We start from the raw sequence: 26,013 nt of genomic DNA on the forward strand, positions 1-26,013 counted from the left end.
CCAGTGGAGAAGCTGGATGAGCAAGACGCGGATGTGTTGTATGACTAGAATTGTTCTCATCACAAAACTAACAATTTTGTAAGGGTGTAACGTTCTTTAAACAATGTGGAATAATTAAACTTTACGATTATGTTGCATGAAGTCTGAACTGTGGAACAGATACAGAACTCGATTTGTCGTGTAGCGTGTTTGAACTGCAAGTGGTGTGTTGACTCTGTGTTACTGTTAGCAAAACTTTATACGGATCGATTGGGCAATGCAACTCCCAATACCCATAAAGAAATACAGTCACTGCAAAATACATTCAGCTCCTTAAGCACTGAATCCTAAGGCCCTGTTCGCATCACAAATAAATTAGATTATCTTACCTGTAAAGCAGCAACAGAGTAACGCGATATGTTCTGATCTCTCATACAAAATATGAATATGATAACTACAGGCTCAGCAGTGTGCAATGCTGGCCATAATACTTGAAATGCACATGAAACCCATTTGGCTCATGAACGAGAACATTTAAGAAAATCCATCTTCTTTGAAAAATATAAGACCTGGACTGGGAGACGGTACTAATTATGATGAATTACTAACTCATAGTTTTTTTTAGCAAAATTATATTGCAAGTTAAGATTGGCTTTTCAAAAACATCTGACAACTGAAGTTACATTATTCACAGTATATTCACAAACAGTGCGATTTAAACAGCAAGTATTATGTAACTTCATGTCTGCCCCCAGTAGCTGAGTGGTTGCCGACACGGTAGCTCAGCGTGTTCGGTCAGAGAGCCGGTTGGCCTCTGTAATAAAAAAAAAACTGAGTGGAAGGATCAACCACCGAACTTGAACAGGATGTCTTGCGACGTCCGCAACGACCAAACACAACGATCAATAATGAAAAAAAAGTGGTCAGCGCAACAGAATGTCAATCCTGAGGGCCCGGGTTCGATTCCCGGCTGGGTGGGAGATTTTCTCCGCTCAGGGACTGGGTGTTGTGTTGTCCTGATCGTCATCATTTTATCCCCATCGACACGCAAGTCGCCAAAGTGGCATCAAATCAAAAGACTTGCACCCGGCGAACGGTCTACCCGACGGGAGGGCTTAGTCACACGACATTTTTATTCATCTAACTTCATTAATCCAACATAAATGTAAATCATCAAATTATATACAGCTCTGTTAACAAATCTTAAAAGCACTAGAAAAATAAAATATTTAAGTAGCCTCTTTATGAAAATCGTTTACATACATTGTGGGGTCACTCAACAATTACAAATTATCAGCCAACTCATATTTACTAACAAGCTGGCAAAAACAAAAATCATAATTATTTAAATCTTTACCTTATTTGCATGAAGACTTCTGCTTCCATGTTCAACAATATTGACATACCTACATTAATCTAATTCTTGGTGGCTTCACATAGCACACCAAAAAAAAATTGTCTACTCCATAGTCTTTCCCTCACAGATAGCTACCTACTACTGTGCGCCCAGCGCTCTCTTACTCCAACAAAGCAGTACGGTATCTTTGGCTCTGCGGTCGCTCACAGTGTCAGCGATCCAGGTTATCGAGCCTACCAGACACATTCATCATTTATAGTATACTAGCTTCATTTTATTTTATTAATCTCTCTTCCCAAGCTTTAATCGCGACGTGCAGGATCTGCTGTTATGGTTAAATGGACGTGACATGTTAATTATTAAGGGGTGGCCACCCCATACTCCCCCCCCCCCCCCCCCCCGGGACAGAAGCAGTGTAGCCCCAGCTGTCTGCGTCTAATGTAAGCCATGGAATAGTGTGAACGTGTGTCAAATGCCATAAAGAAACTCGAACATCCCTCGTTCATGGTAACAATTTTTATCTTTGATTTTACCTTAATGAATGTTCATGTCATTAGCCAGTCTACCGCACGGCTCTCTTCAGTACACTCATTTCAGTTGTTAAAACATATCCTTGCATGATGATACTATAACAAAGATTGGGAAATATTTTTTGACATGAACATACTAGTAACAAAGATTGCGAAATATTTTTTGACATGAACACTCCCGGCGGAAGACACATTAACAGTCTTCAGAAATTAAAGCACTCTGTTGTCGTTGTTGTTGTTGTTGTCTTCAGTCCAGAGACTAGTTTGATGCAGCTCTCCATGCTACTTTATCCTAAACGAGCTACTTCCATCTTCCAGTACCTACTGCAACTTACATCCTTCTGAACCTGCTTAGTGTATTTATCTCTTGGTCTCCCTCTACGATTTTACCCTCCACGCTGCCCTCCAATACCAAATTGGTGAACCCTTGATGCCCCAGAACATGTCCTACCAACCGATCCCTTCTTCTAGTCACGTTGTGACACAAATTTCTCTTCTCCCCAATTCTATTCAATTCCTCCTCATTAGTTGTGTGATCTACCCAGCAAATCTTCAGCATTCTTCTGTAGCATTACATTTCGAAAGGTTCTATTCTCTTCTTGTCCAAACTACTTATCGTCCACGTATCCCTTCCATACAAGTCTGCACTCCATACAAATACTTTCAGAAACGATTTCCTGACACTTAAAACTATACTTGATGTTAACAAATGTCCCTTCTTCAGAAAAGCTTTCCTTGCCATTGCCAGTCTACATTTTATATCCTCTCTACTTCGACCATCATCAGTTATTTTGCTCCCCAAATAGTAAAACTCATTTACTACTTTAAGTGTCTCATTACCTAATCTAATTCCCTCAGCATCACCCAATTTAATTCGACCACATTCCATTATCCCCGTTTTGCTTTTGTTGACGTTCATCTTATATCCTCTTTTCAAGACACTGTCCATTCCGTTCAACTGCTCTTCCAGGTACTTCGCTGTCTCTGACAGTATTACAATGTCATCGGCGAACCTCAAAGTTTTTATTTCTTCTCCATGGATTTTAATATCTACTCCGAATTTTTCTTTTGTTTCTTTTACTGCTTGCTCAGTATACAGATTGAATAACATCGGGGAGAGGCTACAACCCTGTCTCACTCCCTTCCCAACCACTGTATCTCTTTCGTGCCTCTCGACTCTTATAACTGCCATCTGGTTTCTGTACAAATTGCAAATAGCCTTTCGCTCCCTGTATTTTACCACTGCCACCATCAGAATTTGCAAGAGAGTATTCTGTAAGCTTTCTGTAAGTCTACAAATGCTAGAAGCGTAGTTTTGTCTTTCCTTAATCTGTCTTCTAAGATAAGTCGTAGGGTCAGTATTTCTTCACGTATTCCAACATTTCTAAGGAATCCAAACTGATCTTCCCCGAGGTCGTCTGTAAAGAATTTGTTGTGGGTTGGCAGGAGAGCCAACACCGGGCTACTGCTACGAGAGGAAGCCGAAAGGCACGCGTTTCAGCTCACGCAGGCTGGCGTGAGGTCTGGTGGAATACTTAACTTTAATCCATAACTGGTACACGTCGCTCTTGACTGTACATTATTCACAATATCAATAGTAACTGAATATGGCGCCTAACTTGGTCGTAGCAAATGACGTAGCTGAAGGCTATGCTAACTATCGTCTCGGCAAATGAGAGCGTACTTTGTCAGTGAACCATCGCTAGCAAAGTCGGTTGTACAACTGGGGCGACTGCTAGGAAGTCTCTCTAGACCTGCCGTGTGGCGGCGCTCGGTCTGCAATCACTGATTGTGACGACACGCGGATCCGACGTATACTAACGGACCGCGGCCGATTTAAAGGCTACCACCTAGCAAGTGTGGTGTCTGGCGGTGACACCACAGAATTCACGTTAGTATTTTGTAGCCGTGACTTATTAAACTCATAGTTCGGTAATTTTCACATCTGTCAACACCTACTTTCTTTGGGATTGGAATTATTATATTCTCCTTGAAGTCTGAGGGTATTTCGGCTGTCTCATACATCTTGCCGACCAGATGGTAGAGTTTTATCAGGGCTGGCTCTCCCAAGGCTGCCAGTAGTTCTACTGGAATGTTGCCTACTTCCGGGACCATGTTTCGACTTAGGTCTTTCTGTGCTCTGTCAAACTCTTCACGCAGTATCGTGTCTCCCATTCCATCTTCATCTACATACTCTTCCATTTCCATAATATTGTCCTCAAGTACATCGCCCTTGTATAGACCCTCTATATACTCCTTCCACCTTTCTGCTTTCCCTTCTTTGCTTAGAACTGGGTTTCCATCTGAGTTCTTGATATTTATACAAGTGGTTCTCTTTTCTCCCCTAGTGAGATATGCCGCTACATAGTTACGTTTGTCCTCTAGCTATCGCTGCTTAGCCATTTTGTACTTCCTGTCGATCTCATTTTTGAGATGTTTGTATTCCTTTTTGCCTGCTTCATTGTCTGTATTTTTATATTCTCTCCTTTCATCAGTTAAATTCAATATCTCTTGTGTTACCCAAGGATTTCTATTAGCCCCTCGTCCTTTTACCTACTTGATTCTCTGTTACCTTCACTCTTTCATCCCTCAAAGCTACTCATTCTTCTTCTACTGTATTTCCCCCATTACTGTCAATTGTTCCCTAATGCTCTCCCTGAAACTCTCTACAATCTCTGGTTCTTTAAGTTTATAGAGGTCCCATCTCCTTAAATTCCCACCTTTTTGCAGTTTATGCAGTTTCAATCTACAGTTCGTAACCAATAGACTGTGGTCAGAGTCCGCATCTGCCCCTGGAAATGTCTTACAATTTGAAACCTGGATCCTAAATCTCTGCCTTACCATTATATAATCTATCTGAAACCTTCCAGTATCTCCAGGCCTCTTCCATGTATACAACTGTCTTTCATGATTCTTGAACCAGGTGTTAGCTATGATTAAGTTATGCTCTGTGCAAAATTCTACTCTTTCATTTCTTATCCCCATTCCATATTCACATACTACATTTTCTTTTCCTACTATAGAATTCTAGTCACCCATGACTATTAAATTTCCGCCTCCCTTCACTATCTGACTAATTTCTGTTACCTCATCATACATTTCATCAATCTCTTCGACATCTGCGGAGCTAGTTGGCATATGAACTTGTACTACTGTGGTACGCGTGGACTTCGTGTCTATCTTGGCCACAATAATGCGTTCACTGTGCTGTTTGTAGGAGTTTAGCCGCAATCCTATTTTTTTATTCATTATTAAACCTACTCCTGCATTACCCCTATTTGATTTTGTATTTATAACCCTGTATTCACCTGACCAGAAGTCTTGTTCCTCCTGCCACCGCAATTCACTGATTCCCACAATATCTAACTTTAACATATCCACTTCCCTTTTTAAATTTTCTAACCTACCTGCCCTATTAAGGGATCTGACATTCCACGCTGCGATCCGTAGAACGCCAGTTTTCTATCTCCTGATAAAACAGTCACATGCTGGAATTACTGCGCTGTAGACAAAAGTTTTCAACAAGCTTCTTTCACTTCCCCGACCGTACCGCAACATAACAACACTCAAACTAATCTCCCTTCGTCAGTTCTTCTATAAACTAAAATTTCACAGCTGTAATCGAGTCCTGAACATCAGTTACTATTGGTTATACGGAACTGTAGAATTTAACATTACAAAATAACAATTCGCATAGCGAGAAGAAGTAAACATTTTTGTTATAACATTAAGACGTATATGACTCTGCTAATGTAGGGGCCACATTAACTCCGCCTCTTTCGCTTCAGACAAAAATGACAGCTGCTGTAAAAACAGTATCTTTAAATGCATAAAAAGTGTACTATTTAGAATTAAAGTTGTTTCTCCCTGGGGCTCTCTGTTCTGCTACATATCGTCATGCAAAAAGTCATGTTCTTGGTGTATCTTTAATCGCTACACACCTCACAGGATTCTCCTATTCCTGCTGCAATATGTATAATCCGGTGTGTGTGTGTGTGTGTGTGTGTGTGTGTGTGTGTGTGTGTGTGTGTGTGTGTGTATGTATGTATGTATGGTTTACTATGTTCGTGCGTAGGCAAAACTGCCTCGCTACGATTTTCAGACTTCGTCACAAAGCTGAACAGAAAAACCAAAGTTCTGACATGTTAGTTACTTGTATATTTTCAGTATATGACTTGTTGAGAATGGCTCGCTTAATTGTAAACACCAAAACGAGCTGCAGCTAATCGTAAATTTGCTGATGCCACTCCCGCAGAGGGTGTATGTATAGATTTAAACTTGCTTATCCTCGCATGTGTGCTACCTGCTGTTTCCTTTCTTTGCCGGCTATATGTATTGCTGACTCCTTTCCCAGATGTCCACTACAGTGAGCTAGGTGAATAACACTGCGCCTAGATTTCCGAAAGGCTTTCGATACTGTACCACGTCGTCGGCTATTAATCACGATAGGATCACACGGAGTGTATTCGCAGGTTTGTGATTAACTCAATGAATATTTGACTATCTGAACCTAGTTCGGCGAATGATATATAGAATGAAATATCGTGTGGGTGGGGCCTGAAGTGGGATAAACGCGTTGTGTGGTGCAAGTATTTATAGTTGGCACCACTTCGTCGACTTGCGTGTCGATGGGGATGATATGATGATATGAGGACAACCAGTCCCCGAGCGGAGGAAATCACTGACCCAGCCGGGAATCAAATCCGGGCCCCTCGCCTGGCAATTTGCTGTAGTGACCACTAAGCTATGGAGGCGGACTCATACATAAACGATGTATCAGATAGGACAACAGCACTGTAAGACTGTTGAGCGATGATGATGTCGTCTGTTGGTGAGCGCCATCGTTGGACTATTGTAAGGATTTGCAGAACGGAAGAGTCAAAACTTCCAAAACAGAACGGAAGAGTCATAACATATGGCACTTGTGTAGAAGGAGGTACGAACATCTGGGTGTCCCTTTCTTACTCATCGCTGTTGCATACGGTTGTTAAACCACGACACAAACACAAATCTGAGCCGGCCTCTGTGGCCTAGAGGTTCTAGGCGCTTCAGTTCGGAACCGCGCTGCTGCTACGGTCGCAGGTTCGAATCCTGCCTCGGGCATGGATGTGTGTGACCTCCTTAGGTTAGTGAGATTTAAGTAGTTCTAAGTCTAGCGGACTGATGACCTCAGATGTTAAGTCCCATTGTGCTTAGAGCCATTTGACCCATTTGAACACAAATCTGAATACAGCGAACAGACACATCAGTGACCGGACGGACAGTTCTTAATTTTCTGAGGGAAAAGAGAAGGGGGCACGAGGGAGATTCGAACACCGATCTCTCCCTTCGCTGTCCAACACCATGACCACATAACCACTACGCCATTTATTAATAAATTCGCTCGACGTTGCACTTCTTGAGTTTGGATCGTTCACTGTTTCGATTTTGCTTCTTTTTTCATAGTACGGCACACCTTCTGCCTCTTTTTATTCTTGATCTGTGTTCCGTTTTCGACGGGCTATCCACTGTTACAACTAAATGTGGGGGGGGGGGGGGGAGGGGGCGATGGGGAGTTTCGCTCGTCACTCGTGTTGTATTGAAACGTCCTTAAAAGGTAGGATAGTTAAAAGAAGAGTGGCGGATTGAAGCAAATGGCCAAGGTAAATGCCACACTTTTGAAAAATGGAGGGTTATATAGCAAAAATATATCAACCGCATCGAGCACTGGGTGAAACTAGTAAATTTCTGTTGTATCTTTCTCACTCGGAGGCCACGAAATGGACGATATTACTGTATAAACGTAGTAAAATCGTATAAAGTATAATGAAATACAGAAACCCGTAATGAAAGTAAGACGGGTGGAAAGATAAAACGAGTGCCAAGGAAAACCAATGAAACAGAACAAAATTCCTGCGCTTACCGAATGCATCCGAAGTATCACGAAGAGAACAGACACGGGCCGATACCGGCGTAGTACTTAGCGCACGGACAAGTGTAGGGTTGACAGGAAAGTGCGAAGCACACACGGAAACGGGCGGCGCGGCAAGGTGAAAGACATATAGGACATAATAAAACCTGAATAAGAGTGTTGGGACCGCCCTTACGTTCATTGTGTTATATTAAAAAATTAATAAAATGGTAATAAATGAAATACGGTGGGTAGAAAAAAGCTGAGGTAGTTCTCACGAAGCCGGCCGGAGTGGCCGTGCGGTTTTAGGCGCTACATTCTGGAGCCGAGCGACCGCTACGGTCGCAGGTTCGAATCCTACCTCGGGCGTGGATGTGTGTGATGTCCTTAGGTTAGTTAGGTTTAATTAGTTCTAATGTCTAGGGGAATGATGGCCTCAGAATTTAAGCCGCATAGTGCTCAGAGCTAGCCAGTTCTCACGAAATCCTGCTGGGTGCATTTATGACCTCTATTGAAAGGAGACTGCGAGCATTATACTACAGGGATCACGAGAAAAAGACAAAACAGATTAGGGCTCTTGCGGCGGCTTTCAGCCATTTATTTTCCCTTCGCTCGATATGCAAAGAGCATAGCACGAAAAATCGGTCAAATTGGCACGATGGACATTCCGTCACCTCTTGCTTGCGCAGTATATCATAAACAGGATGTCGCACGAGGAATAGCCAGAGTATAGGGATATGCTAGGAACGATCATTCGAAGCAAAAACAGTCTAGTAGATAAGGGTTCTAAAATGTGTACATTAAGAGCTGTGAGCACTTCTTCACATTCTATACCTTGAAACAGATCTCCTCTTCTGCAAGCTTTTTGCTTTCCACATTTCGAGATGAGGTATTAGCCACCAAAACAAGAAAAAAATGTCCAGTAAACAAAAGCTGTGAGGTTCATCTTCGCTACTGTGAAACACATCTCTTCTGCTGAACAAGTAGTCACAGCTCTCAAGGTATGCGTTTTAGAACCCTTATTTGCGAGACAATTTTTTGTTGTTTTAGTCCATACTACCTTCTCACTAAATATGGAAATCAAAGAGCTTGCCGCAGAAGATATTTGTTTTACAATGCTGAAGATGAAGAAGTTCACATTGCTCTTAAATTACTCATTTCATTTTAGAGACCATATTTAATGGACCTTTTCTGCTTCAAATGAGCGTCCCTTCCATATCCCTGAATACCGACCACTCCTCCTGATACACAGTGTATATTATGTGGATGTACATGCAGAGTCTTCAGCGACTTCTACTGTGGTCATCTACATCTCCATCTACATCTACGTGATTACTCTGCTATTCACAATAAAGTGCCTGGCAGAGGGTTCAGTCAACCACCTTCAACCTGCCTCTCTACCGTTCCACTCTCGAACGGCACGCGGGAAAAAGGAGCACTTAATTTTTTCTGTGCGAGCCCTGATTTCTCTTATTTTATCGTGATGATCATTTCTCCCTATGTAGGTGAGTGCCAAAAGAATGTTTTCGCAATCGGAGGAGAAAAAAGCCGATTGAAATTTAATGAGAAGATCCCATCGCAACGAAAAACGCCTTTGTTTTAATGATTGCCAGTCCAATTCACGTGTTATGTCTGTGACACTATCCCCCCAATCTCGCGATAATACAAAACGAGCTGCCCTTCTTTGTACTTTTTCGATGTCATCCGTCAGTCCCACCTGATGCGGATCCCACACGGCACAGCAATACGCCGAGATAGGGCGGACAAGCGTGATGTAAGCAGTCTCTTTAATAGACCTGTTGCACCTTCTAAGTGTTCTGCCAATGAATCGCAGTCTTTGGTTTGCTCTACCCACAATGTTATCAATGTTATTGTTCCAATTTAGGTTATTTGTAATTGTAATCCCTACGTATTTAGTTGAATTTACGGCCCTCAGATCTGTGTGACTTATCGCGTAATCCAAATTTAGTTGATTTCTTTTAGTACTCATGTGAATAACTTCACACTTCTCTTTATTCAGGGTCAATTGCCACTTTTCGCACCATACAGATATCTTATCTAAATCATTTTGCAAGTCGTTTTGGTCATCTGATGACTTTACAAGACGGTAAATGACAGCATCATCTGCAAACAATCTAAGACGGCTACTCAGATTGTCTCCTATGTTGTTAATATAGATCAGGAACAATAGAGGGCCCATAACACTTCCTTGGGGAACGCCGGATATTGCTTCTGTTATACTCGATGACTTTCTGTCTATTACTACGAACTGTCATCGTCAGTGGTTGCTTTCGTAGTGTCCTTTTATGACAAACAGTCAGTTTACTAGGCAAGATATATCGTCGAAATGTCAATCAGACACTTTGGAATAAACTTGGCTATTTTAGCAGGGCTTATGTCGATACAGTGGACTTCTCTGCAACTCCTTACTGTCGATAGCCATCTCGTAATCATTGTTCAGGATGTGCGACACACTCAGGTGATACTGGCAGTAGTTCAGAGTTTGAGTCTTTACTGAAATTCAGACAGGAAAACAAAGAAGAAATATTAGGCTTAAAGGTCCTTTAACAACGAGTTCATCACCAGTGGAGCACTAGCTCGCGCTATACAAAGATCGAGCAACGTCCTTTACAAAATGATAAAGTCAACTCACGGAAATCTCGATAGCTTGAAAGGGATTAAGCCCAACTATTTCCAAATGAGAGCTCAATGTTTTGCCAAATCCCCCCTTTTTTGTCTACTTAGTTTCAGTCAAATACAACGTCGAAAGAAAATCGACTATATTTTGTACGATGCTGTCGCAGAGGAAGACTTCATCCCCAGTATCACTGATGTTGTTCCTGTTAACCTATAACTAGATGTGACTAATTTTAAGATCAACACATTACGGTCTTCTGGAGTTTTGAATAAGTTAAACCATAATTCTACTAACAAAGAGATCTGACACTCGTTTAACAGAAATGACAGGCATATACGTGTTTTGTGGGGCGAATACGGATCTACGACGCTTCCTCTTTTTTTATAATTATTCTTCCAGTGTCGGAATTTCTATATACTGATAAGATCTGTTCTCTTTCTGTTTTCAGATGGTGTGGTCCTTGGTGGTGCACAAGGTTAGTTTTTCTTTATGTAATCACTTAGTCATAAAAAAGAATTTGCTTCTCACACTCGAGATGTACGTCATAATTAAATATGTACATTATCCAAAGAAATTACTGCGTAGCGCTGTTTGTAGTTAGCTTCTTGCTTTTACGACTGCTAATAAGCAGTCCTTCCCTGGAACTTACATATAAAAGTTTTTCCTTAGCCAAGTCGCGCTTTAACGTGCATCGACAGTGTCCATTAGAAAGACAGCGCTTGCACATTCCTACGAAGATATGAGAAAAATTTGCGTTTATGATCGTAGTGTAACAGCCTGGCAACATCAGAACACCTGTGGACAGAAAATTCGCTTCTTTCATTCGTCGCGCGCAATTTCGAGAAAATACGTAGAACGTAAATCGTGAACATTCAGACGGGATGCAAACTTCTGCCACTTTCTTCTTCCCGAAACACTGGCCTGTGTGTAATTTTTGCGCCGCGTCGATTACTCTCTTCTCCTTTTTAAAGTATATACTTCTCCTTTATAGTGACCAGTCGTACATAAATGTGTCAGTGAACGAGTAAAAAATTGTGTTTTTACTCTTTTTCTTACCTGTGTGATAGTGTGGACTTTAGGGCATAATTATTACAGCAGTATTCGCTTACCACCGAGCAACGTAATTCAGTAGTGATACCAGCTATGTGTACTTATTTCACGTGCATGGACCGAATATGAAGTTTACGGTGCGTTCGTCAAATTACTTAGGAGTGTGATTGGTGTACAGATCCAAAGAAATATTTCTGCATCTCTACCAAAACGCGAATGATTTCTCATGCTAAAGTGAGCTTGGTTCAAATGGCTCTGAGCACTATGGGACTCAACTGCTGTGGTCATCAGTCCCCTAGAACTTAGAACTACTTAAACCTAACTAACCTAAGGACATCACACACATCCATGCCCGAGGCAGGATTCGAACCTGCGACCGTCGCAGTTGCACGGTTCCGGACTGCGCGCCTAGAACCGCGAGACCACCGCGGCCGGCTAAAGTGAGCTTCGCGCAGATTTCAAAAAGTGATACTAACCTATCCTAACGTAACCAGAGATGTCACCCTTCACTGACCCGAACATAGAATATGCAATGAGAGCCCTCTCAGAACCTACTTAGAACTTATTCACGAGTAGTGCAGTGAAAGAATTGACTTTTAGATTACTTGGCAGTATATAGCTTGAAAATAAGAAGAAGAATGAATATCTCACTCTAAATCGCATTGCGCATTTGGTGACACTTGTTTACATAATGTACCTCAAACAGAATGACTTTCATCATGCCAACCAGGAAGGATTCCGAAAACATCGGTCATGCGACACCGAACTCATGCTTTCCTCACATGCATTCTGAAGGCCATGGACCAAGGCACTCAGATGGACGCAGTGTCTCTTGGTTTCTGAAAAGAATTTGATTCTGTGCAATGCTAAAGTGTATAAAAGTAATATCGTACGAGATATCAAACGAAATACGTGAGTACATTGAGAACTTCTTGGTAGGGAGCATGCAGCATGTTATGATGGTTGGAGAGTATCCTGCAGATGTAGAAATGACTTCAGGCGTGAGGGAAGCTAGCGATAATGGAGGAAATGGGGGAACATTTAGTAAATATGAAGTGTGGCGGACGAGAAACAGGTTGTTGTTGTGGTCTTCAGTCCTGAGACTGGCTTGATGCAGCTCTCCATGCTACTCTATCCTGTGCAAGCTTCTTCATCTCCCAGTACCTACTGCAACCTACATCCTTCTGAATCTGCTTAGTGTATTCATCTCTTGGTCTCCCTCTACGATTTTTACCCTCCACGCTGCCCTCCAATGCTAAATTTGTGATCCCTTGATGCCTCAAAACATGTCCTACCAACCGATCCCTTCTTCTAGTCAAGTTGTGCCACAAACTTCTCTTCTCCCCAATCCTATTCAATACCTCCTCATTAGTTACGTGATCTACCCACCTTATCTTCAGCATTCTTCTGTAGCACCACATTTCGAAAGCTTCTATTCTCTTCTTGTCCAAACTGGTTATCGTCCATGTTTCACTTCCATACATGGCTACACTCCATACAAATACTTTCAGAAACGACTTCCTGACACTTAAATCTATACTCGATGTTAACAAATTTCTCTTCTTCAGAAACGATTTCCTTGCCATTGCCAGTCTACATTTTATATCCTCTCTGCTTCGACCATCATCAGTTATTTTACTCGCTAAATAGCAAAACTCCTTTACTACTTTAAGTGTCTCGTTTCCTAATCTAATCCCCTCAGCATCACCCGATTTAATTTGACTACATTCCATTATCCTCGTTTTGCTTTTGTTGATGTTCATCTTATATCCTCCTTTCAAGACACTGTCCATTCCGTTCAACTGCTCTTCCAAGTCCTTTGCTGTCTCTGACAGAATTACAATGTCATCGGCGAACCTCAAAGTTTTTACTTCTTCTCCATGAATTTTAATACCTACTCCGAATTTTTCTTTTGTTTCCTTTACTGCTTGCTCAATATACAGATTGAATAACATCGGGGAGAGGCTACAACCCTGTCTCACTCCTTTCCCAACCACTGCTTCCCTTTCATGTCCCTCGACTCTTTATAACTGCCATCTGGTTTCTGTACAAATTGTAAATAGCCTTTCGCTCCCTGTATTTTACCCCTGCCACCTTCAGAATTTGAAAGAGAGTATTCCAGTTAACGTTGTCAAAAGCTTTCTCTAAGTCTACAAATGCTAGAAACGTAGGTTTGCCTTTTCTTAATCTTTCTTCTAAGATAAGTCGTAAGGTTAGTATTGCCTCACGTGTTCCAACATTTCTACGGAATCCAAACTGATCTTCCCCAAGGTCCGCTTCTACCAGTTTTTCCATTCGTTTATAAAGAATTCGCATTAGTATTTTGCAGCTGTGACTTATTAAACTGATAGTTCGGTAATTTTCACATCTGTCAACACCTGCTTTCTTTGGTATTGGAATTATTATATTCTTCTTGAAGTGGGTATTTCGCCTGTCTCATACATCTTGCTCACCAGATGGTAGAGTTTTGTCAGGACTGGCTCTCCTAAGGCCGTCAGTAGTTCTAATGGAATGTTGTCTACTCCCGGGGCCTTGTTTTGACTGAGGTCTTTCAGTGTTCTGTCAAACTCTTCACGCAGTATCTTATCTCCCATTTCATCTTCATCTACATGCTCTTCCGTTTCCATAATATTGTCCTCAAGTACATCGCCCTTGTATAAACCCTCTATATACTCCTTCCACCTTTCTGCCTTCCCTTCTTTGCTTAGAACTGGGTTGCCATCTGAGCTCTTGATATTCATACAAGTGGTTCTCTTCTCTCCAAAGGTCTCTTTAATTTTCCTGTAGGCAGTATCTATCTTACCCCTAATGAGACAAGCCTCCACATCCTTATATTTGTCCTCTAGCCATCCCTGCTTAGCCATTTTGCACTTTCTGTCGATCTCATTTTTGAGACGTTTGTATTCCATTTTGCCTGCTTCATTTACTGCATTTTTATATTTTCTCCTTTCATCAATTAAATTCAATATTTCTTCTGTTACCCAAGGATTTCTATTAGCCCTCGTCTTTTTACCTACTTGATCCTCTGCTGCCTTCACTACTTCATCCCTCAGAGCTACCCATTCTTCTTCTACTGTATTTCTTTCCCCCATTCCTGTCAATTGTTCCCTTATGCTCTCCCTGAAACTCTGTACAACCTCTGGTTCTTTCAGTTTATCCAGGTCCCATCTCCTTAAATTCCCACCTTTTTGCAGTTTCTTCAGTTTCAATCTGCAGTTCATAACCAATAGATTGTGGTCAGAATCCACATCTGCCCCTGGAAATGTCTTACAATTTAAAACCTGGTTCCTAAATCTCTGTCTTACCATTATATAATCTATCTGATACCTATTAGTATCTCCAGGATTCTTCCAGGTATACAACCTTCTTTTATGATTCTTGAACCAAGTGTTAGCTATGATTAAGTTATGCTCTGTGCAAAATTCTACAAGGCGGCTTCCTCTTTCATTTCTTCCCCCCAATCCATATTCACCTACTATGTTTCCTTCTCTCCCTTTTCCTACTGACGAATTCCAGTCACCCATGACTATTAAATTTTCGTCTCCCTTCACTACCTGAATAATTTCTTTTATCTCGTCATATATTTCATCAATTTCTTCATCATCTGCAGAGCTAGTTGGCATATAAACTTGTACTACTGTAGTATGCATGGGCTTTGTGTCTATCTTGGCCACAATAATGCGTTCACTATGCTGTTTGTAGTAGCTAACCCGCACTCCTATTTTTTTATTCATTATTAAACCTACTCCTGCATTACCCCTATTTGATTTTGTATTTATAACCCTGTAATCACCTGACCAAAAGTCTTGTTCCTCCTGCCACCGAACTTCACTAATTCCCACTATATCTAACTTTAACCTATCCATTTCCCTTTTTAAATTTTCTAACCGACCTGCCCGATTAAGGGATCTGACATTCCACGCTCCGATCCGTAGAATGCCAGTTTTCTTTCTCCTAATAACAACAGAGGTAGAGAACTAAATGAAATGAGATTGTATAATTATGTAAATAATTATTTAAAACAGAAACAAGAGGAAGATCAAGATGAAAGTACTTATATTTATAGATGAAATCAACAGAACAAAAAGAGAGAGAAAAGCCCTGCTGTCCCTCTAATTTCCATGTTGAGGTGGTGAGGCGAATTTGAAGAACGAAAAAAAATTGCGTTAAATCCAACCGAAACAAGGCGACTAATAGTGTCTTTGAGTGGTTGCTTTAGGTTGCAAGACCACAATGAATCCAACAAGTTAGTTAGACCTTTGTCTACCTTGATCTATATGGAAATTAAGAATCAGATAAAGTTCAGCATTATTTCTGACGAACAGGTGATTATTTGGGCACGTCTAACTGCGAAATATGTTCTAGCGTTCCATTCATTGATTGTACTAGATTTTGTCATAAATACACAGACTAAAACTGAATGTGTTACTTGATGAGCACCTTGTCAGAACGCTGCCAAGCCGGTCCCGGTCCTCCATGCACCCCTGTGCTACACATGAAGGAAGACTGCTGTGAGCACGTGATGGCTGTTGGATGTATCTAATATCATTGTAACATTTCAAGTGGAGATCGCAACACTGCAAGCCAAGATAGCTTTCGATGCAGCTTGCCGCCGTCTTAAGGCTTTGAGAATTCATTGACTTTCACTGGTCTGAGCGACATGGGAGCGAGCATAAACAGTCGGCTGTAGTCCAATGGCTGCAAATAAACAACAGAGGTGAAGCCCCTCCAAGCCCACACCGGCACGATGGCCAACTCAAAAAGTCTACTGCCACCTCTGCATAAGGGTTAGTTTTCACTAAAGTGAGGTGTCGTAGGATGTGGGTACTGCGATGTTTGCATACGTCTGGTTAAGGTTAACCATTAATACGCGCTCATCTGGATATCGATTGGGTCGAAGTCGAACGAAGGGTAGCGGTTTGAAGGGCAGAGGAAAAAAAGCACCAAGGCAAGAGCCAAGGGAAAAAAACCTCTGCGATAGTTAGGTGGGGTGGTAAGAACAGTAGCGGATGTCATGCTGCCTGCGATAGGTCGTCCAAGGATAGGCTTTGTTAGTAGTGGGTATCATACATGTCGATACCTTTGACTTTGTGCGGTGCTATTGCTTGGCGGCTGCCGCTGAGTGCCGCTGTTGAACTCTCGATCGGCGTCAGCAACCTGCAACAGTTAAGTTTATCATCGTTTTTGTGTCCGATAGGTCATATATCGGATGCACAGTGTAGGTTGATGTTGGCAAATTGTTTGTGCGTCAGTGGGCGAGCTCGTCGGTTTCCCTGCTGTGGCCTGTTGGTCGGCTCTAATAGCAGCTGGTAATTTCCAGTCAGTGTGGCCGGCCGCAGTGGCCGTGCGGTTCTAGGCGCTACAGTCAGGAACCGCGTGACCACTACGGTCGCAGGTTCGAATCCTGCCTCGGGCATGGATGTGTGTGATGTCCTTAGGTTAGTTCGGTTTAAGTAGTTCTAAGTTCTAGGGGACTGATGGCCACAGCAGTTAAGTCCCATAGTGCTCAGAGCCATTTGAACCATTTTTCCAGTCAGTGTTGTTGTTACGCAGGGGCTTGCCGACGTTTGTCGCTTGTCGGTGTATGTTAGTTTACCATAGGTCCAATGGCTGCAGAGCAAGTGTTGACGAAATGGACTCAGGACGACCGCGTGGCAAGAACAGTGGGCACAAGGCTTTCCAGAAGGACTACACTACAAGAAGATCGTAGGATCATTCGACGTGAGCTGACGAATTCATAGGTGATAACACCTGAAGCTCGGCAGAGGTTACAGGCAGAGGATCACTAAGACCCGCTGGAAATAGATTACTGGAAACTCGCTTAAGATCTGAGTTACCATGTGTTGTTTACCGCTGACACCAAACCATTAACTGCAGAGACTTGCATAGAGTACAGCTATAGTCAACTGCAACATTGAGTGGCATTCTGTAGCGTTCAGTGACGCATTTCGCTTCTGTTCGTGGCTATTTAGTCGACGCCAAGGTATGCCTAGACGACCTGATGAAACGTAACGGGAAGCAGAGATATCTCTCCAACTCTTGAAGCTATTCGATGCGACAACAGTACTGATTTGGTAACAATTGCAGGGAGGCTGAATGCGCGCTATTATTGGCAAGAATGATAGCTCCCGTTGTCAAATCCTTCAAGATCATGGCATCAGAGCATATATTCTACCAGGATAATACAAGAGCCCATACTGCAGTTCACACCACAAACATCTTGATAAACGTTCGGAATATTGACTGGCTTATCCAGTTCTCTGACTTGTCAGCCATAGAGCATATCTGGGACTGCTATGAGAAGACGTGTACTTCCACACCATCTTCAAGTCAGTCATCTTCATGAACTGACGCAGCAAGTATTTCCAGCATTGAAAGGAAATCCTCGAGACGACATTCGGAGATTATTTTCTCCCATGCGACAGAGAATACTAGAGTGTAAACGTGCCGTGCGTGTGGATCACACATCGTACTGATGTTGATAACGGACGTAAGTTCGGAAAGGAATGAAAGTTTAATCATTGAGTACCCGTTATGTGATGAACATCTCCACAAAGTTTGATTAATTTCGAAGTCGTCCTTCTTGATGTAACATTTTTCATTTCCGGCAATTATTATATACTTTACTTACAATATCGTATTGCCATTTCATGCGTTCGAGACGATTAGAAATGTCAGCTGCAAACATAAGAAGTATTGAAAAGAACAAGCCATTTAACACAGTGATCTTAATTATCAGTGTGTCTGATGGAGCTTAAATACACAGATTTCAAAACGACTTCGAAAAACATCCAGATCAGTATTTCCCAACATTTTCGTGCGGGACATTGGCAACACTTGACCGACATCCACAAGTAAGGTAATACGAGGGGCGTTCAGTAGGTAACGCAATCAGTTTTTTCTCCGCCAATTTCGGTTGAAAAAAATGCGGAATTTGTTGTGCGACGTCACGGAATATTCCCGCTTCAGCCCCTAAAATATGATAGTCGCGGCGCCAGGCGTGCCCTTCAAAATGACGTCTGTAACGGAATGCGTCAAAGTAGGGAGCTGTCATTGAATTTCTTTTGGAGTAAAATTAGAGCATCGCAGATATTCATACGCGCTTGCAGAATGTCTACCGAAAGCTGGCAGTGAACAAAATCACGGTGAGTCATTGGGAGAGGCGTCTGTCATCGTCGGAAGAAGGCCCCGCAAGCCTGTTAGATCTCCCGCGAGCCGGCGGGCCGCACACAGCTGTCACTTCTGCATTGTTGGAACGTGCGGGTATTCTCATGCGAGATGATCAACAGATCACAAGCAAACACCTCGCTGCTTAACGAGACGTCTCTCTTGATAGTGCTGACACTCTTGTCCACCAGTGGGGGTAATCAAAGGTGTACGCGCATTGGGATCCTCGCCGCGTAACAGAGGACCATAAAGAGCGACGGAGGATCATCTGCGCGGACTACTTGAGCGTTACGAGGCTGAACGTTACAGTTTTTGTCGAGCATCGTCACAGGCGATGAAACATGGTTTTATCACTTCGAACCGGAAACAAGACGGCAATCCGAAGAAAAAGTTCAAACCACATCCTTAACCGGTAATGTCTGGAACTTTGAAGGGGTTATTCTATTTTATGTCCTCCGTCACGGTCAAGCGAATAACTCTGAAGTGTACTGTGCTGCCCTCATGAAATTGAAGAAACGACTTCAGGATGTTGGCTGCCACAAAAATGCGTAAGAACTTCTTCTCTGTGAGAACGCAAGGCCTCACACAAGCCCGCACACCAGAGAAGAGCTCACAAAACTTCACTGGACTGTTCTTCCTCGTCCATCTTCCAGCCCGGATCTCGCACCTTTCGACTCCCATCTGTTTGGCCCAATGAAGGATGCACTCCGCGGGAAGCCGTACGTGGGTGATGGGGAGGTTATCGATGCAGCAGGACGTTGGCTGCGATGTCGTCCAGTAGACTGGTACCATGCGGGCATAAAGGCCCTCCCAGTCTGTTGCAGTAAGGCCGTCGCACTGAACCGAGACTATGCTGAAAAACAGGATTTTGTGGTCAAAACAGAGGGGAATAATGTTGTGTCTTGCAATGCTTAAAAAAAACAGTCTGATTTCAGAAAAAAAACTCATCGAACGCCCCTCGTGGATATGAAGAATCAGTTTTCTTCAAAGCAGGCCGAAAGATTCATAAGTACACATATTAAATAAAATGAAATGTAAATTACCTACTGTCATCGATAAGAAACGGACCGCAAGTTTTATGAAAGTAAGCACTGTTACTCGCATTGATGCTAACTGGCATGCACGCCTGAAGACGCATGGCGTAATTCTAGGATCTCCAGAAGCAGCATATATCCTGAATCCAATGTTATTTCCGTACATTTTTCCAGAGAAACTGCTCCAGGGTGTTTTAATCGCCTCTCGGTAGGCTTTGGTCCCCATATTTTCAACGCTCTGCAGTATCTTTCTGTGAGGTTCTGGACGTGGTTTTCCGTACCCATTTTTCTTCTCTCGACAATCTCTCCAAAAGTTGGAAGACATTCTGTACTTTGAAACCCTGCATACAAAACGTGTTAGGTCTCACTTTTAAGATTCTTCAACCACGATGGGCTTCCACCACCGCCACGTTTCTATAGCAAATACCTAATCTGTAAATCTTATCGTGATGGTCAGTATTAATGTGTCCTCATTCTGGTGCATGCCTTTCGAATTCACGACATGTAGCGGCCGACGCGTCTGTTTCGTTACTTATTTCTTTAAAAAGTTCCTCAGTTGAGAAACATGAGTTTCGACACTTACCCGTAAGTCGAGGCTACTGAAAATTGCTTTAGTATCTAAACCTTTTTAGCCAGTAAACAACATGCGTGAGTACTGACTGATAACCTCTCTAGTGAGTACTTAACATTCTTAATGGAGCAGGGAACGAAAAGAGCACTAGCATAAGACTCTCGAAAATCTTGGTAGACTGGCGTCTTTACGTAGATAGCCGTCGTATAGCATGCACCAGTTCGCTTTCGCTGAATGTGTTGCAGTGTGGTCTGCACCACTCCAGCGGTTTGTGAATATTCGCTTAAGACGACTGCAGAAACTAGATGGTCTCTATCTGGAAAATACATTTCATCTGCATGAAGAACGACATAGTTAGAAGTATATATAAACACATTACTGCGAAAGGCAAAGGTCCCGAGTTCGAGTCTCGGTCAGGCACACAGTTTTAATCTGCCAGGAAGTTTCATTACTGCGTTATTCTCCGTGACTGAGGAATGTTAGACATTGCCAGTACACCTCTATGTGACTGTTTTCCCAAGAATTAAATCACATAATTCTGTGTGTCGAACAGGCAGTCACTTCATTGTATAGTACAAGTGCCTCTGATTGATAGGGTCCAAGGTCTTTAAAGAACACAACAGTTTCTTTTACCTTACACGTTTCATCGGTGAACCTTTCTTTATTTCGCTTTTGGTCGCTTTTTCTTTTTACGACGAGCGAGTATCCAGTTCAACTACAGGCCTGCACTAAGTGCATCATGCTCTTGTCGTTACGGCTCTGAGTTTTCTGGATTTCTCGCTGTTTCCTTAAGTTATTGCGGTTTTTGTATTTTTGTGAAGTTTTCGTCGTTCTATTGCAGCTGCAATGACCAGATAACCTGATTTCAGCGTCACTTCACTGCACTTTGCGCTACTGCCGGTGATGCATCAGCCCGCCCTTCATACGATGATATTCTCTGCCTCGAGCACGCTTCGTATGGAACATCATCCTCCACGTTCACCGATTTGCCCAATCTTTAACAAAGAAAAGAAAACACAGGAATTTAAAGTTATAGACCACCTGTCGCATACTAAGGCTTCAAAAATATGAAGACGAATTATTCGAAAGTCACAGCGTAACTCCCAATACCTCATTTTTTTCCTAACTAGTTCTCCCACTGCCCTCCTCTCATGTGGTTCCTTGGCACCATCTTCAACAGCAGTTTCCTCCTCTGGCGTCTACTGGCGACAGGGCTCCCTCTCAAGATCTCTCTCCCTGGAACCCGACAGATCTACTACATTTATACTCCACAAGCCATCCAATGGTGTGTGGCGGAGGGCACTTTACGTGCCACTGTCATTACCTCCCTCCCTTTCCTGTTCCAGTCGCGTATGGTTCGCGGGAATAACGACTGCCGGAAAACCTCCGTGCGCGCTCGAATCTCTCTAATTTTACATTCGTGATCTCCTCGGGAGGTATAAGTAGGGGGGAGCAATATAATCGATACGCACCCTCTGGGAACCTGGACAGCAAGCTACACCGCGATGCAGAGCGCCTCTCTTGCAGAGTCTGCCACTTGAGTTTGCTAAACATCTCCGTAACGCTTACCAAATAACCCTGTGACGAAACGCGCCGCTCTTCAACGTCAGCAAGGGGCTGAAAGAAACGGTACCTGGGGATCCGAGGGCTGCCAACTCTTCATCCGTCACCACATTCACCGCAGATAGGCACTCGAAGAATCACAGCCACTGACGGCTGTGATCGAGTAAAATAATAAGAAGAAGAAGAAAGAGAAGAAGAAGGTGAAGAAGAACAATCGGAACAGGACGACTCCAGTGACTCTGGAGGCTCCAGATCCCCCACCCCATCGGATTCTGAACCAAAGCTAATTAATGTGGTTCCATCCCCATAGATAACTGGCAGTGATCCTGATGCGTCACTGAACCTTCTGTCCCCTTCATGCATTGCCTTCAAACCCATAAAGTGCAACTGCAATAGATATTAGTGTCACCTGCCAGAATTATTTCCTCCACTTCTGCAGTTTGCGTTGCTCTGCTAGGGAAGCATCTCACTGGTGACCACTTCCCAATCCCCAATGGTTATCGTGCATTCTGTCAGAACTTCGGTGGCCCCAAGATGAAATATGGAGGGATCTGTTTATTAACTCGCCAGGCGTCGTCAGTGAGAAGATTCCTCTTTGTGTCACGTTGCAACAATAGCGGTGCAGGTGCAAACGACTTCAGCAATTACCATTTGCAACATTTACTTATCTCCAGGCAGGCCACTTACTTACGCTGAATTGACCACCTTAATCCAACAACAACCCCCTCTACCTGTGGGGGAGTATCTCTTCCTCCGGTAGGAGCCTTCAAACTGATCAGCTTCTTACTGACCATGACCTGTATTTTCTCAGTGATACTACTCCTTCCAATTCTGAGCCATCCATAGCACCTTTTCAGCTATCACTCTAACGAGCTCATCCGCCCACTCTCATGGTTTCACTACATTGGTCACTACATAACCATCTTTGGGACAGCGACCACTTTCCAGTGACCCTGTCACTTCCTTGCCACCTCCAGACGGACTGACTATCATGTTGGGTGCTTTGAAAAGCGAACTGGCAGTTGTATTCCTCTGCTATTACCTTTGCTCCCTCTCTGTCAGACAGCATCGAGAGGCTGTGTAAGGTGACTTTGATGTGATCACTCATGCTGCTGGGACTGCTGTTCCTCTTTCTGCAGGCCCCTCCAACGCTGGCCAGTGTTGTGGTGGAGCAAAGACATTGCAATAGCTGTTCTGGATCGCCGAAGAGCTCTGTAGTGTTTTAAGCAACGTCCTTCACCAAGAAACCTTAATCATTTTAAGCAATTAATGCTAAGGTTTTCTATGTAATCAAACACAGAAGGAATGCTGGAAGTGCTATGTCTGCTCCCTGGAAACGTATCCTTATTCACCCCATGTGTGGACCAAGCTCCATTGTCTTCCGGGCTGCTAAAGATCCAAACTGTACTGGGTCCATTCCTTCGAAATGGACTCTGCAGTAATCTGTCACCTCTTGCTAAACACCTTGCTACTCACCTTGCAACTCTGTCAGTATCTTCTTATTTTGTGGCTCCCCCTCCAGATATGCAATTGACAAACTTCTTTTTCACCCCTCGCCATTCTGAGTTATATAATGAACCTTCCACTAAGGCTCTTGTCTCATGGGCCCTGATTCCATTCACAATCAGATGATGCAACATCTGACTTACTGGAACACTCCATCTTCTCAGGGTCTTCAATCCTATTTGGCTGGAGGGTGTCTCCATTTCGCAATGGCGAGATAGTATTATCATCGTTCCAGTCCTTAAGCCGGACAAAAACCTAACATCCATCGATAGTTACGATTAGCCTCACACACAAGCTCTGCAAACTGCTTGAAAGGATCGTTGCTCATCGATTATATCGGGTTTTCGAATCTCGAGGCCTTTTGTTCTGCTATCAGTGCGGTTTCTGGGAGGGATTGTCCACAACCAACCATCTGGTTAGGGTGCAAACGGCAATCTGACAGGCTTCTTCCAAACGCACGCGCCTCATTGCAGCCTTTTTTTTCTTCACGGAAGGTGTACGATACCATCTGGCACCATTACATTTTACTTACCCTCTATGAATAGAGCTTTCAAGGCTCCCTACCTGTTTTTATCCATCCGGTTTTTCTGGTTCTATTGACACTTCACTCAGCTCACCATGGGCCCAAAGGAATGGCTTTCCACATGCCTCACGCTATGACACTTCCTCATCGCCATTAATGGGTAAGTGTCCTCTGTGAGGCCGCTGGTCATGCCTGCGCTGTATGTCGACATCTTCTGGATTTTGTATAGCTTCCGCTTAGTAACCTTGGCTGAATCAGATGGGCCTCTGCTTGGACGCTGTGCCATGGTTTCCAATTCACTCCAGCAAAAATATGGGTCATGCGTTTTTGTCATGATACCACAGTCTATCCTGAACCAGAATACTACTTGGGTCCCAGCACTGTAAAGTCCCGCTTTTTTGCGATTTCTCTTTGACAAGAACCTGACTTGGCTACCCATAGTCGACAACTAAAGACTAGCCGGAGGAAGGAACTTAACACTCTCAGCTTCCTTGCCCACACCTCTCAGGACGCGTATCGCGCTACTCTCCTTCGTATGTACTGAGCTCTTGTCCAATCTCGACTGGGGTTGCCAAGTCTACGGCTCAGCGTTGCCTTCGGCTTTGAAATTGTTAGACCCTTTCCATCATCGTGGAATTAGAGTGGCCACTGGTGCATTCCAGACTAGTCCCACAGACAGTCTCCTCGCAAAGCTGGGATCCTCCGTCTTCAGTTCTGATAGTACCAAATCTTTCTCACATATGCAATCGTCATTACACAATTTCCTGAACATCCAACACATCCTATTCGTTTGGCATACGCGTGACATCAAATCCATGACCTGCCCTCTGGTGGGATTACCAGTCCGTATGCACCTCTCAGCCCTCTCTCAGGATCTTCGCGTATCCTCTAGAATGTACTTTCTGTGTTTTCTCCTTTCCCGCACCCCTGCCCCCTCCCCTTGGTTTTTACCCGGGCCAAGAATCGGAAAAGATGTTTCCGGGGTCTAGTCTCATTCGCTTGCATGACCTTTTGGTTTCTGTTCCCTTCAGTTCTTAAGGAGTAGCAGGGTGCCACCGTCTTTTACAATGACAACTCTAAAATCGTGGATAGGACGTGTTATTCTTCTACATTTCCCGCCGGTCAGGAACATCAATCTTTGTTGGGAACATGCAGTGCGTCTAAGGCGGGGCGATGTTATTCCATTACCCGAATCAACCAACAAATCATCGAGCACGTGACTTTCTGATAACCGAAATTTTACGTCGCTAATATGGGATGTAGTCTTTTGAGGAAACCGAATGCGCGACCAGAAATCATTACTTTTATTTATATAATACGACGTGTGGCATTGTTTATGTCGCGACTGATCAATTACATTTTCTTAGTTCATTGACGGATCTATGCAGACGTCGAGAAAACTGTTTCCAAACAATGAGCTAAATCTTCGTTACACAGCAAGCTGAGATTTTGTTGCCCGTTGCACTGTTGCACTGAACCTGTGTTGCATTCGAATCATTCTGAAGAAGAATCCGTCACAGCTAGGAAACGGTGGAGGCCTGCTGATTGGCAAGATGCGCATGAGACAGAGATTGTGGAACGGCTTCTGACAGCAAAATGCTGAAACCAGAGCCCCTACTGTCAGAGCTTGCGCTGGCGTCGCCGCAGGCAGCGGCACGTCCGCCGGTGAGTCAGCGCGCTCGCGTCACCGGCCGCCCGGCGCTCAGTGCACTGAACGCGGAAAGCGTTACTGCTGATGTACCAGTGACGTGTGTGTCATATACTGGGAGTTTAATAAAACGTCCCATATTCTAACAGGAGACAGTGTTGGTCAAAAATAGAAAAAAAACTGACTTCTCTTAGCTGGAGTTCACATTCACAATTTTGCAGTGTTCCACTTGAAACATAATGGCCATACAACAAAAATTCCATTAGTGGATCCGATAAATGAATAATTTCATAGTTAAAGGCTATCGTGACGTCCTTTAAAAGATTTCTTATAAATACACGTATCTACAAACAAACACTTACTGAGACATGGGTCACTCTGTCATACGGCAGTCGTCCCTCCGTTCAGATGCAAGGAGATTCTCTAAGTGGTTACAACTCTTTTTTTCACATCATTCGGCTCTCCTTTCAATACACCTGCTCACCTACTCTCGTATTTGTTCACCTCCAACGGACGCACTCTCCTTTTATGTGTGTTCGTTGCTTAACTACAGGTGA

At 43.3% G+C, this 26,013-nt stretch overlaps 1 protein-coding gene across 1 annotated transcript in view; it reads left to right on the forward strand.

The window, feature by feature from the left end:
* Window positions 1-26,013, forward strand: part of LOC124712327 — a 1,282,739-nt gene that overhangs the window by 669,027 nt on the left and 587,699 nt on the right. The window contains exon 6 of the mRNA XM_047242621.1: window positions 10,843-10,869. Within this exon, the coding sequence (XP_047098577.1) occupies window positions 10,843-10,869 (27 nt within the window). The remainder of the gene's footprint in view (window positions 1-10,842; window positions 10,870-26,013) is intronic.

The sequence above is a fragment of the Schistocerca piceifrons genome, chromosome 8, assembly GCF_021461385.2.
Source record: "Schistocerca piceifrons isolate TAMUIC-IGC-003096 chromosome 8, iqSchPice1.1, whole genome shotgun sequence".
In the NCBI taxonomy this organism is placed as follows: domain Eukaryota; kingdom Metazoa; phylum Arthropoda; class Insecta; order Orthoptera; family Acrididae; genus Schistocerca; species Schistocerca piceifrons.